General features: G+C 42.5%; 1 protein-coding gene across 2 annotated transcripts; it reads left to right on the top strand.

The window, feature by feature from the left end:
* Positions 1–836: 836 nt before the first annotated feature.
* LOC133008695 (GTPase HRas) lies at positions 837–17,026 on the top strand. Of its 2 annotated transcripts, none has more exons than XM_061075959.1 (6): positions 837–1,148; positions 9,811–9,951; positions 11,051–11,229; positions 12,448–12,607; positions 13,257–13,381; positions 14,040–17,026. In XM_061075959.1, exons 2-5 carry the CDS (start codon positions 9,841–9,843, stop codon positions 13,374–13,376), a joined length of 570 nt encoding a protein of 189 aa, XP_060931942.1. In that variant the 5' UTR covers positions 837–1,148; positions 9,811–9,840; the 3' UTR covers positions 13,377–13,381; positions 14,040–17,026. The 2 variants fall into 2 exon arrangements, with proteins under 2 accessions (XP_060931942.1, XP_060931941.1); XM_061075958.1 differs by having other exon boundaries at positions 9,808–9,951.
* Positions 17,027–18,532: the final 1,506 nt, after the last annotated feature.

Raw genomic sequence — 18,532 nt, 5'->3', positions numbered from 1 at the left:
TGATTCTGGTTTCTATCTATGTGTAAGGGATCGATTAACAGAATATACTACAATGGGCTATACAAATACAATTACAATTTTTTTTTTTAAACATATATTTATTTGTTTTATATAGTTTTTACATTTACATCAATTTACAAATATACAAGACCCTTCCCCAACCTGAGCATATGGCAGCATAAATGGAAATAAATATTACAAAAGTCACAGAAATTGCTAAGATATGATTCCAACATAAATTCAAATACAAAACATTACAATGAAACTACTAGTTTGTTTAAACTAAATAAAAACAAAATTGACTATGTAAAATAGAATTCAGTCACTAACAAGAAACATAGCACAGCACACATTCCTCACACCAGATTAGTCACTTCACATTTCCAATGCCTCTTCAATGTCACCATTCTTAACAAAGTCCAAAAACATCTCCCAGATACTGTAAAATTGAGAAGCTTTCTTCCTAACTACATATGTTAACTTCTCCAGAGCCAAACTCGACGTTAAGTTTTTTAACCAGTGGCCTAGAGAGGGGCAACGAACATTCCTCCAAGTCAGAGCTATTGAGCGCCTGGCCTGTAGAAGACACAGATCAACCATTTTTCTTTCTCTATTAGACAGAGAGCATACAAATACAATTTGATTGATTGATTGATTGATAAACAGGCAGGTCACTCCACTGGTTTGGACCGAGCCCAGGTTGGAGGTCGGGGCCCGAGTCTCCGGATTTCCCACGGCGTGTGAAGGCGGCGGTAACATGCTCGGTAACCGGGGCGGGTCCATGTGTGATGGAGCTGGGCGTGGGCTCCCCCGCTCCTCATCCCCGCTCTCCTCTCCCTGTCTGCGGGAGCACATTGTTCAACGAGGGCTCGGTTCACCCACAGAGCCCCAGGATCGCTCCGGCACCGCATTGTACCCAGTGAAACGAAGAAGAAGAAGAAGCAGAACCACAAGAAGCAGCAGCAGAAGAAGAAGAAGAAGAAGCACCAGAAGAAGAAGAAGCTGCGGGAGATAACTGGAGACGACGGGGGGAAGCAACAAAAACACACACACAAAAAAAAACCAACACAAGAAAATTGAGTTTCCTCCTGAAAGATTTCCCCCGGTGGTGGACCGAGCAAACGTCGCTAATTAGCCCCCCGCTTGTTGTGAGTATGCCGGGCACATTCCTGTCCGCCGTGTCCCCTGTTGGCTCGAATACATGTCGGCTGTTTTTTAAATAAGGACCCTCTCTCTGTGTGTTGTGTGTTGTTGTGTGTGTGTGTTTTTTTTGTGGGTACATTTTTGGAGATGACTGCGGGTTTAAACGTGTTAAGCTAGCTCCCTTCACGTTTGTATTCACGCCCCGGCGTTAACGCTAGCTCCACACACACACACACACACACACACACACACACACACACACACACACACACACACACACACACAAACCCCCCCCCCCCCTTGCTAGCTCCTGCACCCATTCACTACACGTATGACGGAATATGTGATTTATAAATATTGATCCCACATTGTGTTGTTGTGTGTCGGGGTCCCTGTTGGTAGCCAGGAGCCATTTGGGTGGAGGAACTCAGCCCATGGAGGGACTCTCATTAGCCCGCTGTGGGTTTTTCTAAAATATATATTTTTTGATAATCGAAAGTAAACGCATTTAAATTAAACACGTCTCCACCAGAAGGCTTGGTTAGGGTGTGTGTGTCCGGAGCAGGGACCGTGTGGAGTGCGAGGCTGCAGCCGGGGACAGAGTCCTCTCACACGGGCAGGGTGACGCCCCGTCACACCGAGTAGAACCGAGCGTATCACTGCGGAAGTCAGATTCCATTACAAGGCGTTCTGTGAGGCTGACAGGGATCAGGTCCGGAGGATGGTACAGCTGTGTGAAGAGGGAAAGCGAGGAGGAGAAGGTTCCAGCCATGACACAACAACAACACGATGGATCCCCCCCCACCCCTAGAGCTGACAACAGGCTACGTCGTTGTGTCCATTGTGTTGTAAAATCGACTTGTACAAAAAGTAGAATCCAAACTTAAGTTGGGGTCCTCATTGGAAATCAGTCAGTGGTTTCTGCAATGTTGTCTTTTCTGGCTTTTACTTTTATCCCATTTTTGGTGCATAACTTATTTTATCCACTGTGTTATCAAGTCATTGTAAAAAATACGAAAGTAGAACTAAAATCCTCCATCAAAAGTTTTCCTAGACAACAAAGCAGTGGGTGTTTTGTTCCTTTTTTGGCTGATTCATTTCATATCTTATTTTATCCACCTTAGCATCGCTGTCAGGCTACGTCGTTGTGTCCATTGTGTTGTAAAATCGACTAAAGCAAAAAGTGGAATCCAAACTTAAGTTGGAGTCCTCATTGGAAATCAGTCAGTGGTGGTTTCTGCAATGTTGTCTTTTCTGGCTTTTACTTTTATTACATGTTCCTATGCATAACTTATCCATTGTGTTATCAAGTCATTGTAAAAATACGAAAGTAGAACTAAAATCCTCCAAGTGAAAGTCCTCCTAGACAACAAAGCCGTGGGTGTTTTGTTCCTTTTTTGGCTGATTCATTTCCTATCTTATTTTATCCACCTTAACATTGCTGTCTCTTATTATAGCATCATATTTGCGAAAATGGCATAGAGACAAATAATGTGACACTGGCTCACGACCTGCACCCGACACACCACAGGACAGCAAGAAGCATATCTGACATGGATTTGTATCATCTCTTTAGTGATTGAAAAGAAAGCTCTGATGTGTCATTGGCCATCAGTCAGATTATTGCCATAGTGGCTGCTGCACAAAACAATTAATTCATCCCTAGCTGACATCAGTGTTTGTCAGAATCCATTGTGTCATCAAGTCATTGTAAAATGTAGAACTAAAACCATCTAAGCCAAGGCCCTCATAGAAAACAAAGCAAAGAGTGTTTTGTTCTGTTGTACACTGTCACATTTTTGGCATTTAATTGTCACTGACTGATTCATATCTTATTTTATCAAGCTTAACATCACTGGAGCTTATTATAGCATCCTATTTGAGTGACACGTTGTGGTTAGCATGGTGGAAAAACAAGGATTGGGACAAATATTTTGATTTTTTTGGCGCACGCCCTGAACCCCATATTCCACAAGACAACAAGAAGGATGTCTGACATGGATTAGTTTCTACCCTGGAAAATGTTACAAGTGTAAAGTGACCACTCAAAGCTCTTTACTGTACAGTTTCGCCGATCACAGATTCACACACACATCAAACAGTGCATCCTTGTGCAAGTGGAATTATTCGGGTTCAGTATCTTGGCCAATGACAGCGGAATAGGGCAGGGATCAAACCGGCAACCTTCTGGTTATTGACCGGCCGGCTTGATCTCCTGAGGCCTAGCAGCCCAAATACACCCCAATATCCCTTAAGCCGATAGTTAATCATTTATTTTAATGTATTGTGGAGAATAAGTGTGGTTTTCAGTGGACTGAGGTCAAAAGGTGGATTTTGTCACCATATTTATAACTGGAAATACACAGAAATACTATCTGTTATTGTGAAGTCCAATGAGGCCATAGAGGGACTTGAAATAGGTGATTATGCAAGAACAGATTTCAAAGCACACAGGCGATACTTGTTTTTTTTTGAGCCCTCAATTGCAAGCACTAAAAGTATCCCCTTTCCCCAAAAGTATTCGGAACGAAAACCAAATTATGAAAATTCTAAAAGAAACTTCGGAACACGAAATACAAAATTGCAATTCCAGAGTAGAATGTTAACACGTTTTGGTAAAGTCTCTCTGTACTCTACAGATGGGAGTACATTAGATTCCATCAAGGAAGACCAGTGTTTGTCATTTGAGTTTGACGCCAGCTTCTGTAGTTATGAGTCAAGGCAGCTAGAAAACAGCTGGAGACGGTCCATGTAGTGATGGAGATGTAATGTTTATCTCTTGTCCTCTTCTCGGAGCAGCTGGAGCCCGAGTGGTGTCCAGGTGAAACCGAAAGCAAGAGTTACTCTTGTTAGTGGCTTCTTCAATACTGCTTTCACAAATTTAGTTAATGTTTACATGTGAGGAGATGGCAATTTTTGTTTACATGACCTACAGTATGATTTCTGTGGCCCTCTGTGCTTTCACATGCACTCAAACACAACTGGACAAGTTCTGCTCATTCCTCCGACTGCAGCAAAAGCACAACAACAAAAAAGGCGACCACTGATGAGTTTCGGGGTGTTTGGTGTCGGATGATAAGCCTCATGGCTCCTCTAACTGGCAGGCCTTTGTGTGGAGGTCAGCTGACCTTTTCATCTGTGCTGCTGCCTCCACCGTCTCACCCTGCCCAACACGCTAAAAGGATGACCCAGTGTGGAAAAGGTCACACAGACCCCAGTGTCTTTTAAGAGCAGCTTGTTTAAGTGTGCACACGTATTCTCTCCAGCTCAACTCAGGTTCAACTGAGGTTCCCTATGAGCTAAACTGCAGGAGGCTCTGTCTTAGATAAGTATTAAATGGATAGTCCTGTTTAAAATGTGTTATAATCTAACTGGATTTATCACATACACCTAATGATTAATAATTACCTCACTTACTTTTGTTTCATTGGCCTCCGAGAGCAGAGCAGTGATTCCCCGGCTGCTTGTCGACACTTATGCTTGGATGCTGTTTAGGAGGATGATGTCATTGGAGAGCTGCAGGAGGGTGCGGTGGGCTATCGGGGCTCTATGATGGGTCTTGGAGTCTCAGTATTCGACCGTGATACCTCCCTAGAGAGGGTCTCCTTACCATCACCGCTCCATTAAAAATCTATTATCTCTGCAGTGGGCATGTGGCTCTGCCAGTATGGATACTTTAACCAATTAAGCACTTAAATGGGGAGCAGGATGCATGTCGGGGGAAGACAGCCGTCCGTGTGCCCTCCTTCTTGCATCATGACATGTAAAGTGATGGAGCCTTTTTCCAGGTTACACAGAATCTCAGAAAAAAAGTCAGGAGATTTTTTTATTGACTTTTTCATTATTGATTTCTGTACTTATTTTTCAGTTTCCAGGGCGACTCCCTCCCTTCTGTGGTTTGCTGGGCCCTTGGCATGTAGTAAGAGTAGCCTTGTTGCTCCTTTGCTCCCCCCCCGCCCCAGCGACTCTCCTTCCATCACCTCTCTCGCTGCTCTGTGCTCGCACCCTCCGTATGCTGTCATGTAAGATTATCCTCTAGGTCCAAGCGGGGCTCTAGGGTTTCAAAATGAACTGTTAATTTTCCCAGGCTGGAGGTGGCGTGCTATAAATAACTCTAAACACAGACATACTGTGTAGGTCTCTGTGATCAAGAGGGGAGAGCAGCCATGCAATGATTTTGGGGACCAACTTGTAGACAAGTCTTCAGCTATTGACTGTTTCAGAGTCTTGTATATAAACAACGGTAGAAGGTGCAGCATTTGTGAAAGGAAAATAGAGCATAGTGAGACATCATTGTGGTTGTGTGCATCTTTTTACTAGTTATTGTTATGAGTATATGGGGGTTATGGCAATGGGACAGGATAACATCTGAGTGCACAGATCAAAATAACTTTGACAAAAAGTTGCTTAGTCCATGTATGTGGATAAAATATTTTTTTTAAATTGATACGACAACAAGTGTGTCTGAGAAAGCGAGAGCATGTCTGTCAGTGATTATTTTTCATATTCATCTCCATATGCGTGTGTGTGTATTATTAATCAGCTGCAGACATGGCCTAGTTTGAGAGGAGATGGAGGGCTGTCTTATTTTGCCTCCTCCAGTCTTGTGGTTGTGGGCATGAGTTGAATCTGCATTTTAGGCTGTTTATTCCATTCGCTTGGCAGGTGTACACTCGAAATCTGATTATGGAGATGAGACGCTATAACCCACCACGTCAGAGAGCGGTGGGTGTTTGTGAAAGGGCAGGTGTCAGTTTCATTTTGTTTTTATTTGTTTACGCATCCCACTCTTTCCATCTTTACAACTCACCATTTTAATTCAGTCTGTTTTTATTGGCATAAAAGTTCATAAGAAAAAGCTTCTATTGAGGGAAGATCTGATTAACCAGTGAATATTACTAATAACACTGGCTTGTTACTGCCAGATGAATTCATGTGTGGGGAATTCATGGTCAGAGTAAGTTTAAGCATGTGTTGACGTGCTAGCGTGAATCTTGGAAAGAAGGTTAAAGACCTTATCAACCAAACTGGGCTTGTAATGGCATTGGGAAGACAGATCTTCATCCATGTTAGTGTTGAAACATCACTTGATTAATCACTCGTCAACACAAAATGTTTCAACATTGTTTTACAATCAATTATCATGTGAAATTGTGTCTCCAGTTCAGACAGAGATTTGCTGTGTTGATTGGATTTTTGAGGCTGAATTAAAAAAACAATATAACATATCATATTTTCATATGGCATCTGTGAATCTGTTTATACTGGCCAGGGAAATGTGATGGACATTTAATCAGTTGGCAGCAAAATAATTGATAATGAAAAGGCTTTAATATGTGTCATGTTTCTGATTTGAACATGTGGTTCCTGACGAGTCCTGATTTAAATTCCTGCCCTCAGTGGCCGAAGGTGTTCCAGCATCTGCCTGTCCTGCACCAGTCTCACACAGCTGCTGTTTATGTGTTTAGAGCAGGTTCTGAGCGGCGACGCTGGCCCTGCGGCTCCACACGGCCTCTGTTCTCGGGCCAGGGAACGCTGCACTGTGTACCAGGTTGATTTATTTACAGTGAGAGAAAAGCAAGCCAAATGTTTGGTCACAGGATTGAGGGGTCAGGATATTTTCCCTCCCTGTTGTGCTTGAAAATTGTAGACACAGGTTTATTTTACAGGCAAACCGCTGTTTAAATTGTTGAAGGGCCTTCAAAGCTACCTGTTACATTGAAGCAAGGGCATGTGGGATTGAGGATGTGTCGCTGGAACACTTATGTGTGTGTCTCTGACTGAATGTGTGCAGCTAAATGGCCGTGTCTTCCCTTAACCAGTCTGCTTTTTCTGTCAATCATTACCACGAGTGAGCCAGTCTAAGTCTTGGCTAATCTTAGACTGCTGCAGCACAGTTGCACACAAATAACCCAAACAGAGGTTTTCACAGAGGCGCTCACAGTTTCTGTTAACACCCAGAAACAAATTTACTAGCAAGTCTGTTACTTTTCTCCCAGGACTGAAATAACTTTATGTGTTTACTTTGCATGTTGTACTTAGACAAAACTTCCCAGAGGCACCTGTTCCTCCTCTGTTTCTACAAGTCAAGTTTAATATTCACTCCAGCTGTGTGTGTGTGTGAGCTCCTTGGGGAAATAAAGCACCAGAGAGAGGGTGTGAGCGTGTTCTGCTCAGTCCAGCGTAGACTGAAGTCCACAGCTCGTCTTGAGTGAGCTGCATACGGTGCATCTTATCTTTGGGATGACAGTTGGTGCCTTGAAGAATGCAAAGAAAAAAGCGTATATGTGACCTGAGGTGCTCGTGAAATCCTGACAGATTGATAACACACTGTAGCAGGTGGTGCAGGTTAGTGTTTTTCCTCTGCAGCTCACTTCAGGAACATTCAGCAAAGTGAGACACTGTCAATGAGCTGTGATGTTAAACCCAACGTGACCTTTTCATTACTCTGAACCGTAAGACATGAGAAAGTCTGCTTTTGAGGAATTTAGGGCGTGTTGGGTGTTAGGGTGGTTTCTTGTTAAATTTGTGGTCGCATGCTATCAAAATAGAATAGTGTAAAAACATCTGGAGCAGAGTCTTTGCTCGCTACCGTCAAAACAGAAAGTGAAATTCAACTGCCACTTGGGGTATTTTTAGAGATACAGGAATTCCAAGTGATTTCCTGTATGCTGTTGGAGGTAATATCTAACAGTTATTTTCACAATAATAATTTGGCCAATACAATATGAAAATCAAAGGAGCAGCAGTGTGGTTTATACAGAGATTCCTCATCAGTGGAAATTAAATGTAAAAATTACCATTCTCACTGAAATATCTATTTGTTTCATAACGTCCAGCCCTCCATGACGTAACTATGATGACCTCACCTGACAGCTCGTCGTTGTCCGTATATATAACTGCAGCTGTAACCGTGGCAGGTTCCTGCGGTTGCTATGGGCCTCCAGCTCACTTTACTTGTGGCTGGCTGTAGGTTTGGTCACACTAGTTCTGGCTTGCATTGAATTCAGTCTTGTGAAAGTCTTGTTGTCGCTTAAGCACTGACTCATCGTGTCCTCCACTGGGCTGGTGTCCGGTCATGTTAAGGTCATAGTTTTTTTTTGCAACAAGTTGAGTCACACTTAGCCACTGTATGTAGTGGAAACACCCATATGACTACACTCTACCAGTTGACGCAACATGCCTGGAATTTCACTGGCCAGCAGTGTAGCAGGGTGCTCGGTGTATTTGTGTACCTTTTTGTGGGCTTGTGTCCATGCATGTTTATACTTGTGTGCTTCCAGCTTACTCGACAGTTAAAACTGATAACACAGATAACACAAGCTTTTCTGCAAAATTCACACATTTACTGAGGACACCTCGTCGACATCATATATTTTAAGATCTGACGCCGAAATGCCCCAAATTGACCATTACTTAGCTGAAGTTTGCGTTCCCTTGCAAAGGTTAAAGCAGGGTAAATACTGTTAGAATGTCAGCTGACTCAAAAGCATTTGAAATATGTTGGCATCACTAAATTTGGGAGATTGTGTTTCTCCAGTTCAGACATAAGGATTTGCTGTGTTTATCTTTAAATTATCAACCAATTGCCAGAAGCTGATATAAAATGCTTTTACATACCTGTTCCCTCGCTGTGAATTCTCAAATACATATACGAAGATTCCCCCTTATTTGTTTTTTTAATAATGTAGCATATGTTTGTATTCCAATACTTTTCAAAATGTGACTGTTCATTTTACCTTTAGGAGCTGCTTTACTTTATCATTCTCGTTTTTCGTCCATACATTCTTGTTAAAGGTTTTGTTTCCCCGTGTAAGTTTTAGCCTTCACAAAATGGACATCACTTATGTTTTCTCAAGAGACTGACATGTTTCTTTAATAAAATGCTTTGATTTATGCTTGGGGTTTTGACTAGACCTATTAAGTGAGTTCAGTGGGTCCACAGGGGGCAAGCGAAGGTACACCTGGAGTCATAAAATCCTCTTTTAGGCCTCTTGTTATGTTGCTTTGGATCAATCCCTCTGAAATAACCAGGGCAAAACCACCACTAACATGGCACCCAACATTGTTGGCAATAGGGAACTGATTCATTATTAAAAATGTGCAGGTACTCTAAGGTATAACACTTTGTAGTGCTTTAAACAAATTCTATTCAGTGATATTTTGAAATGGCTGTGTGTTTTTGTTTTCTTGTTATCTGACAGCACTGGCTCTGGTGTCTATCACCTTCGGTTCAAAAGAGACATGAGTAATGTGAAGCCTGAGTGATGAGGATCAGTCTGCCTGTGTCATGCCCCTCCTCTCTCTCTCTCTCTCTCTCCCCCCTATCGTTCCCTCTCATATACACACACACTCTGCTGCTAACACTGAGCGGGAGAGGATTGGAACATTGAGTACCTTCAGCACATTTTTCACATTCCCCTTTGAGGGTCTCAACCTCAGCCCCCACTACAGACACGCACACACACACACCACTAATGTTTCTCACCACTAGGCAATAATGGCTACATGTATGTGTTGTCAGTACAGGTGGCTTTGAACAGCATCATGGCAGAGAATATCTCCTCAAACCTGTGTGTGTATCAGTGGTTCTGATAATGTGTATGTCTCTGTATTCTTTTTGTCAGTGTGCTAACCTGCACCTTCTCCCTTTCTTCTCTCCAGCAGTGGTGCGTGTGGTGAGCAGCAGCGGAAAAGATGACGGAGTATAAGCTGGTGGTGGTGGGAGCAGGAGGCGTGGGCAAGAGTGCACTCACCATCCAGCTCATCCAGAACCACTTTGTGGATGAATATGACCCCACCATAGAGGTGCGGCCCTCTCCTGCATGTTCTACACACTGTTCTTGTTGAAGGCCACAGAAGGGTTGAGCATATTCTTAAAAAAAGTTCCTTCCTGCCAAACCCATGTCACTGCTGAACAATATCGTGTACACCCTGAGACAGCTCAGTCTAAACTAAGTTAATATAATTAGATAAATGTAATTCTTCCAAATGCTCAGGCTGGGATGCAATTTCAAATTTTGTTTAAAGAAGAGATATTTACACTGCCCGTCTTTGTCATTTTTATGTTTTCATGAAAATAGAACGTTACAGGGAGTAGAGGGAATCCAGTGAGACTGTTTTCCCCTCTCTTTTCTCTCCTGGTTTTCCTCTGTCTCCACTCTCTCCCTCTCTTTCTCACCACGCCTGCCTCTGGCCAGACAATGTCCTTTTTGTGTATTTGCATTCCTGGCCCCTATGCTCTAACAAACAAAGGGACAGCACTCCATGTTTTTGTGGCTGTGTGTTGGAAGGCTAAACATTGGCTCGGATACCCTGCTCCTCTGATCTCTTTATGGTCATTTGACCCGGAAGAGGACAGGGAGTTGAAAACAGATATAAACCTAATACATGTGTGATCATCAGTGGGGGTCCCACAGTTGACTCAAATCCCACCTTATCTGTTTTATATCTGATTATTGAGGAGTGCTCATTCAAACAGTTCACTGGTGTCTTCACCACCTCTAAAGCTACTTTCAGAATATGTGAGAATGCAAATGTCTGTGAGTGGACATTCTCCAGAGTTTTTCCAGCTAGTCCTTAAGTAAAAGCTCCGGTGAATCTCTGAGTGAGAATACAGCGTGGGTGCGCTTCTAACATGTCTCACACATGACAGATGCTAAACTAAAGAAAACAAAAAGAATACAAATATCTCAGGATAAAAACGAGGAGCCATACATGAAAGATAACCACATTCAAGAGCTCTTGGTGATATAGGCCGATGAGAGTGTAGATGTGCCGTAAAAAAACTTGTTTCCACAGCAGAATTACCAGTAGATTCCCCTGTTCTGATCACGTCTGACCTGCAGAATATCCTGGTGCATTTTTCCAACATGAAAGGCAAAGTTGTTCCTTCTTTTCACTGCAGGACTCGTACCGGAAACAAGTTGTGATTGACGGAGAGACCTGCCTGTTGGACATCCTGGACACTGCAGGTCAGGAGGAGTACAGCGCCATGAGGGACCAGTACATGAGGACAGGGGAGGGTTTCCTCTGTGTCTTTGCCATCAACAACACCAAATCTTTTGAGGACATTCACCAGTACAGGTGTGTACGTTTGAAAGAAAGATGCAGAGTCACAAGTTACGAGACAAATCATTGTTATTGAGCATGATGTGATCTACTGGTGAGGTAACAGACCAGTCATGATGGGGTTCAGACACAGAATCCTTTCTGTTCTCCTCTAAGGTTCAGTGCAGAGTGTGTGTGTGTGTGTCAGAGGGACTCCCGTTGGGCTCTGGAGGGAGAGGGGTGTGTATCTGTGTGTGTGCCAGCTCTCTGCAGCAGTGGGTTGATGTCATGCTGTAGCGTTTAACACGGCTTAGCCCCCAACTGAAGGATTACAGCATGAAGCCAATGAAATCGATCCTGACTCAATTAGAGGAGCGGGGAGAGGTAGCACTCCCAAGGACAGGGAAGGAGAAGTGTGTGTGTGTGTGTGTGTGTAGATGGAGATGACAGTGTGTTCTCTATCTTTGCCTTATTCTGTCTCTCTCATCACATCCGACACCCACTTGCCAGTCATGCACAAGGCGAGTGAGACGCTGCGTATTTACTTTGCCATCTCCTCTACAGTTTTCGCAGTGATTATTACACACCAGTTGTTTGACTTTCTGCCATTGCAGCTTAGCCTGTTCTGGCCACAGCTATAACACAACTTATAGTGCATCTGTGCAGTGTGTGAAAGCATTCATGGATCTTGGGCTGCATGCTAGCATAGGTGCTGGCCCGGTTGGAGTTATTCAAATATCTGTCGTCAATTTTGTGCACCTGGAAGAGGTTATCACGTCAGCTCTGACATGGTGGTTCTAGCAGCATCAGCAGTGTTGTCTGCAGATGGGCTGGGTTCACTGTGGTGGATGCATCCTGCTGCACTGTGGCTGAGGGAGAAAGGGCTGAGCTGATTGATCTGACCCACTCCTCTCGCTCAGTTCCCCCTGGCTGCCTGGCATTTGGCGCTGGCTGCTGTAATGATGAGGTAATGCTGTTCGCAGCCTGCCTGTTGTCCATCCCTCCCCCTCCTTCCCTCCCTCCCTCCCTCTCCCGCTCCCTCCTTCAGCAGTGCAGCACAGCCCAGCACCAGCGGGCCCTGGCTCTTCCTCAGGGTCCTAGAGCTCCCTGGGTGGTTAGCTGCTGTTGTTTAGGAAAACTGGGAGGTTTCCAACCAAGAGAGATGTCACTGTGATTAAATGCAGCTCAGAGATGGTTGATGGAAAGCAAAATGAAACACTACTCATCACATTTTCCTGTTTTTGAAATTCACAGAGAACAGATTAAACGTGTAAAGGACTCAGACGACGTCCCCATGGTGCTTGTCGGAAACAAATGTGACCTCCCAGCACGCACGGTGGACACGAGGCAAGCCCAGGAACTCGCCCGCTCCTACGGCATCCCTTACATCGAGACCTCTGCCAAGACACGACAGGTAGGAAGTGAACAAGAAGCACACACCCCCACATTCTGTACAAGCACAGTCATGGAAGCATCTTGCTCTTTCTCCGTCACACACATACAAAGCTATAAACTTACAAATTTGCCCAATTTTTCCCACCATCCCTCACAAATCCTAAATATCCAGATTTTATGTATACTCCACTCAATAAGTGTCTGAGTATAAGCCATGTCAAATATGTTATTTTGTACATTTGTCTGTCTGAGTTATGTATCAATGCACATGAGGAGCAGAGAAAGGCCCCACGGTGTGATGTGATGTGATTTGTGTTGCTGGGAACATTTTATTATGCCGCAGGCAGTGACTCATAGCCAGGTTACCTTGGTTTGAGAACAGAGCTACAGTATTTGAAAGGCCTCGTAAGGACAAGTCACTGCACAGCTCCCACTCTCACACTTGACGTAGGTACATACAGTCATTCGTTCATTCAGAAGCTAGATTACGCAAAAGAACTAAGCGATAACATCGACATTATGATTTATTGATTGAGGGTGTCTGAAATGATCAGGGTTGCCATGGTAATGTTGCGAAACCTCTGGATTGTTAGCGTACTCGACTCATGATTTACCAAAAGTGTCCAGATCTTGCTGAAGCTGTGTTTTGTGTCTGTGTGTGTTTGCAGGGAGTGGAGGACGCCTTCTACACACTGGTCAGAGAGATCAGACAGCATAAACTGAGGAAGCTGAACCCACCTGACGAGAGCGGTCAGGACTGTATGAGCTGTCGCTGTGTGGTATCGTGATGCAGGTGAGACATTTCTCCCAAAAACCTTAGCGTACCATGTCTCAACGTTTTCTGTACAGTATGTCTTTTTTTTATATTGCGTAAAAAAAGTCACTTGCAAAAGCATTGTTTGAAAACACCCAACTAAAACCTGGGATTTCTCAAGAGCTGCCCAAATTGCCAACATTTACAAAAACTGAAACAGATAGAGACAAATTAGCTACAACATTTGACTTTTATTGTAAGTCATTGCCTTTTCCCTAAAGTTAATGAAAATGTTTTTAAAGAACCAATAAAGCTGACAATCTTGCAGAAATTCCTCCTCAAACATGTCTTTTACCCACCGAACCCCTGGTCAGCTGGCACATCATCTGGGTCTGAACTGTTTTTAATTGCTGCTTTCAATGTTGTTTTTTCGTTAATAAAACACTAATGTAATCTGTCTGTAATAGTATAAAATGCAACTTTTAAAACTTCTCTGTTGGCATATAGCATTTCAATGAATTCTAACGTATTTCATCAGGTCATATTCTTGAAAACGGTGAAATCACTTTAATCATGCACTCGGCTCTAAAGGGAGAATCACTTAAAGTTGCTCCTGTTGTTAAAGCTTTATACACATGTTGGACAAACCTCAGTAACAACGACCTCACTAACTTCTGTCCGCCTCTTGTGTCCCCAGCTGACAGTTGGACGTTGAGAATAAATGCTACAGCGCGTAGTGGCAGCATGGACTTAAAGGCAGGAAGATAAAAACAACTCAATGATGAAATATAAACTTTTTCAAAAAGAGGACGATTGAAGCAAAAACGCTCTCGAGGAAACCACCAGAGCTGACTGAACCATAGACCCTGTTATGGAAAGGAGGATTTTTGGATTGTTGCCTATTAAGCGGCTGGCTGAACAAGCCTGGTCTGGTCCCTTTTTTGTTTCTTTTTGGTCCACTCGTCGACCTGTGAGCAACACCACTAATGACTCTTTGTCAACTCCAGTGCGGCCTCGCTGGGTAGCTCCACACGTTTTCTGCTAACTTATTGTTTTCAGTCTCAACACTGGTCTTAAAGGGGGTGTCACCAACCGCCCCCCTACATTTGCCTAAACCCCCCCCATTTGCCTGACCACTGGAAGGACCGACTGACTGAAATGGAAAGGACTGGAATGGACAATTAGTTACCCTAACAGCTCTTACATGCATTTACATCTCCACCTGACTCCGCCTGCCTCTGGTTTCCCCCGATTGGCTTCGTCACACTGATTACCAGGGGTGGAGGTTGACATGGGAACGACTATTATTTGTCATTGTTGTTTAACAGTTAGCCTAGCTGTAAAAAGTCTTTTTGATTTTGTTTTTGATATGGATCATTTTTGTTGATTGGAGGATTTTGAAAGTCCCTGAGCACTATGTGAGCGAGGGTGTTTGTTTCCAACGACGCCTAGTTTGACTTTTTTTTCCATGACTTGCCTGACATAGAAGTTCTTTTTCAGGGTAGATATCTCAAATGGAAAATATAGAGATAGATGAATTTCAAGAATTCAGCTGCCTTCTCTCCTCGCAGATGTTTCTTTGCTCAGAGTTGTCTTTGTGAATTAATAATAATAGTAACAGCTAGTGTACGTAGGTTCTGGTGCAATAGGATTCTTAACTGTCCAATGAACACAAAGTATTGGGAATAAACCACCTCTCATGACTACTTATTTTCCTGTTTTACTTCGGCTGAGGGGGGGAGAGGTACAGTGCATGAAAATGTAGTTGTCATCATTGCAGTTGCAGGAGAGGCTACCTGTAGATATGGATGAACGCAGATTATGGTGTTGGGTGACTTTATTTCCAGCTTTCTTTCCAGCAACTGCAGAGCGTGTATAACTTATTTACTACATGACAGTTAGTTTTTAGATTTTCCAAGGATCGCTCCTTGTGTGTAAACGGCTCAGGATAAGGTGGGGGGGTCCGGTAAGGGTCTCCTCAGTCCTGGGACAGTCCTGGAAACCAGGGCTACGGATGTCACCAGAAAGCTTTGCAGAGCGTTATGCACAAGTCCTGCCTCACTTCAGTTTTTCCCTCACGCCACGCTTTCCTCAAAACTCCTCCTCTGTCACTGCAACCTCAGCTCTTCAAAGACACACACACAGGTCAGGTGCTAATCATGTCACAACCATATATATATCCTTTATATGTGGGGCTGTTGTGCATAGTAAGCGGTGGATGTTGGGTTATCTTAGCTTTGCTTCTTCTTTTTTTAACACTGACTATCTCGTTGCTCTCCACAACTGCATTAACTTGCTGCCTAAATGAAAAAAAGATTGCTCTGTGTTCACTTGGCCTTATGTTATCTAGTTTGTACCTCATGTGTGCAGCAGGCTCTACCTGAGATGATTACCATGTTCTGTTTGCTGCATTGTTTTGTTCATGTTTTATTGTGTGCAACTGAAAAAAGATATAGAGGTGTGTTGAGTTTAGACATGCACTGTACAGAAATTGAAAGACAGGACAAGCCCATAAAAACACTACACTGATTATTATTATTATTTTTTAAATAGGGGGGGGGGTGGGGGGTTGTTCTCTGTAAAAAGCATGTGAATGTGATCCTGTTTAACACGACTGAAAAACAAAACAAATTAAAGTGAATTCTTTCAGACAACGTCCAGTACAAGCCAAGTTGTCTTGCTCTCATGTCCATGGAGTTTTATTCCTGTTCCTTTGGAATATATGATGTTAATTAACACAAATTATAACAGTTAATACACATTTTACTTTCACAGTTTTGAGAATTGGTCATGTGTAATAATGTTCCAAACACTGGAGGCAGATTTTGGCAACAGCCTTTTAGATGCAAAACCTTAAAAATATCCTGCGCCTTCTCCTCTTCCTCCTCCTCCTTCTTCATGAAAGATGTCAAATGTTATTTTGCCACTGCCTCATTTGAACAGAACTTTTATTTTGTATTGATTTTGTACAGGTAAAGTGAATCTTTTTCCATTCATAACATTGCTTAAAAATATGACCAGTCTAGTGGATGTGTGGATGATAGTGGTCCAGTTGTTTTTTATGGGTTCATTTCTCTGCTTAGACGACAGATATGAACTGTGAATGTGTTGGAGTCTTTAGATATTGTTTGCGAGAAGCCTTGTGTTTAAAAAATTTACAATACTGAAACAATGCAGGAGTTTGTCCATTTCTTTGGGGCTGTGTTGTTCCTAACTTTTATTTTTCACCCGTTGTACTCAAAAACTTTTAATGGAAGAAGAAGAAGAAGAACTCGTAACATGTTATTACAGTCCCAATAGCGTGCTTGTCATCTCCCCGTCGACCTCTAAACAAAACATTCATAATAATACCATAGAATTCCAAAAAGATCTATGCATTCAAAATTCCCATCACATTAGAATATCAGCGTCATGTTTCCACGGTGATACTCTAGCCAGCAAACCACAAGTATATGTGTCAGAAAACCTGGCGAGCATGACAACGACTGTACGGACCATTGGGAGTTTTGCACAAGGAATACAGTGTGCTCAAGGGCTCGTTTCTCCCCCTTGCAAACTGTGGAATGGAGGCGTGGAAGGAATTTGTGAAAATGTCAACTGTTTAGCTATTTAAGATGTATTTACTCTTTAAAAAAAATGTGGCAAATGTATTGCAGGACAGGAATAAAGATGTTAAAGATGAAACCGTGTCTTGAACTTTCAACTTTCACACTTCACAACACGTTCCCCTCTAATTTAAGATTTGCTGCCACCTACAGGCTGCTTTGTGTATCGTTTTTAACAGCATAGATAGATACTTTTATTTATTTGTTTTAACATGGCTTAACTGATTTCCCACACAGTATAAATAATCGATTCAGAAAGGTTTTGTCCCTGCTTTCCTGGCAGGATCATAGTGTATGGGTTAAATTGTAATCAACACGATGTGGGAAGTACAGGGCGGGATGAAGGTTCAGAGGACGCTCATAAATCTTGTGTTTGCACATGAGTTTTACCGTCAGCAGAGATGATCATAGGAAATGTTACTGTTGATTGCACATTTGAACTGGGCACACCTATCTTACTTTGAAACTTAGCAAAACATGTATATATATATATATATGGACAAACAATTTGATTCTCACCACCTGATATACTAAAGTTTGTTTTGTCCCACTTAATCAGAGCCTTGGTATTGGTTTAATATTTGTCTCACTTAACTTAAGTGTATAAGCAACTTCTGAGTTATTAAAAGAAAACAACTAGTTCATGTAAAGGATGGAGTTTATGTGTGTGTTTGTTTTTGTTTTCCCCATATGGTTCCACTGGACTGCTTTACTTTGATAGAGGTTACAGGTAAATATATCATTATCGATCTGGACTTTGCAATGATCCTTATCAGTTTGGATTAAGTGTAAAGGTACCAATATATTAGCAGGGGGATCCTAGTATTTATCCTGACCCTAGAAAACAGATCATAAATCATGGTTATAGCCAAAGTAAAACCATGTTGGTTTGTTAGTCCAACATTATACTGTGTCCCAGTCATTTTGGTTTGAGCCATGAAGCCTAGTTAATAGCTTTAGGGCAGATGACGTGTATGATGGTGAAGCTGCTCTGTTACTGGCTTTCAAGAGTCATAAAAGACGAGTGGTTGTCTATAAACCAGACAGACGGAGGGAGGCGACTGTTGTTCAGTGTCGATGATCGAAGGAATACAAAGTCATATTTCCCCCTGTGGATGAATCGTGATCATGCCGCACAGCGAGGGCTCGATTAGGAAAATGCTGCCGCAGGTAAGAATGATCATCGATTAAAGGCAGATTGAATTCTCATTAAACATAATTTAGGAACTGTTTATTTAAGTATTTATTTTTTTTCATTTTGTTTTTAAGAGTTATCTTCGCAAGCATGTGGCTCATGACATACATGTTGCAATGGTCAACTTCAAACGGCTGGTGCCCAAGATGGATGAATTTGGTGAGAGGCAAAATAATAGTTTCTTATCTTATTGAACGTGAGATCATTTCAATTCATAATCTCAACGATGAAAGTTGTTCTCATTTTGCTCTGCACAGTTTATAATGATGGATCCATCAAGGACTTGATGAGTCTGAGTGGAACCCTTCCTGTCGAATTTAATGGTAACAATCACTTTAATTTAGTAACTCAATAGAAACAAGTTCATTTTTTGGCATATTAATTACAACA

Source organism: Limanda limanda, chromosome 8, assembly GCF_963576545.1.
Source record: "Limanda limanda chromosome 8, fLimLim1.1, whole genome shotgun sequence".
Taxonomy (NCBI): domain Eukaryota; kingdom Metazoa; phylum Chordata; class Actinopteri; order Pleuronectiformes; family Pleuronectidae; genus Limanda; species Limanda limanda.
The sequence above is the reverse complement of the archived record's forward strand: the minus strand, read 5'-3'. Positions and strand labels throughout refer to the sequence as shown.

Bases quoted from the DNA above. Each gene is read 5' to 3' on its own strand.
- LOC133008695 (XM_061075959.1), top strand. From the start codon at position 9,841: ATGACGGAGTATAAGCTGGTGGTGGTGGGAGCAGGAGGCGTGGGCAAG. The intron at 9,952-11,050 runs GTGCGGCCCTCT...TTTTCACTGCAG, and splicing joins AATATGACCCCACCATAGAG to GACTCGTACCGGAAACAAGT. The intron at 12,608-13,256 runs GTAGGAAGTGAA...GTGTGTTTGCAG, and splicing joins CCTCTGCCAAGACACGACAG to GGAGTGGAGGACGCCTTCTA.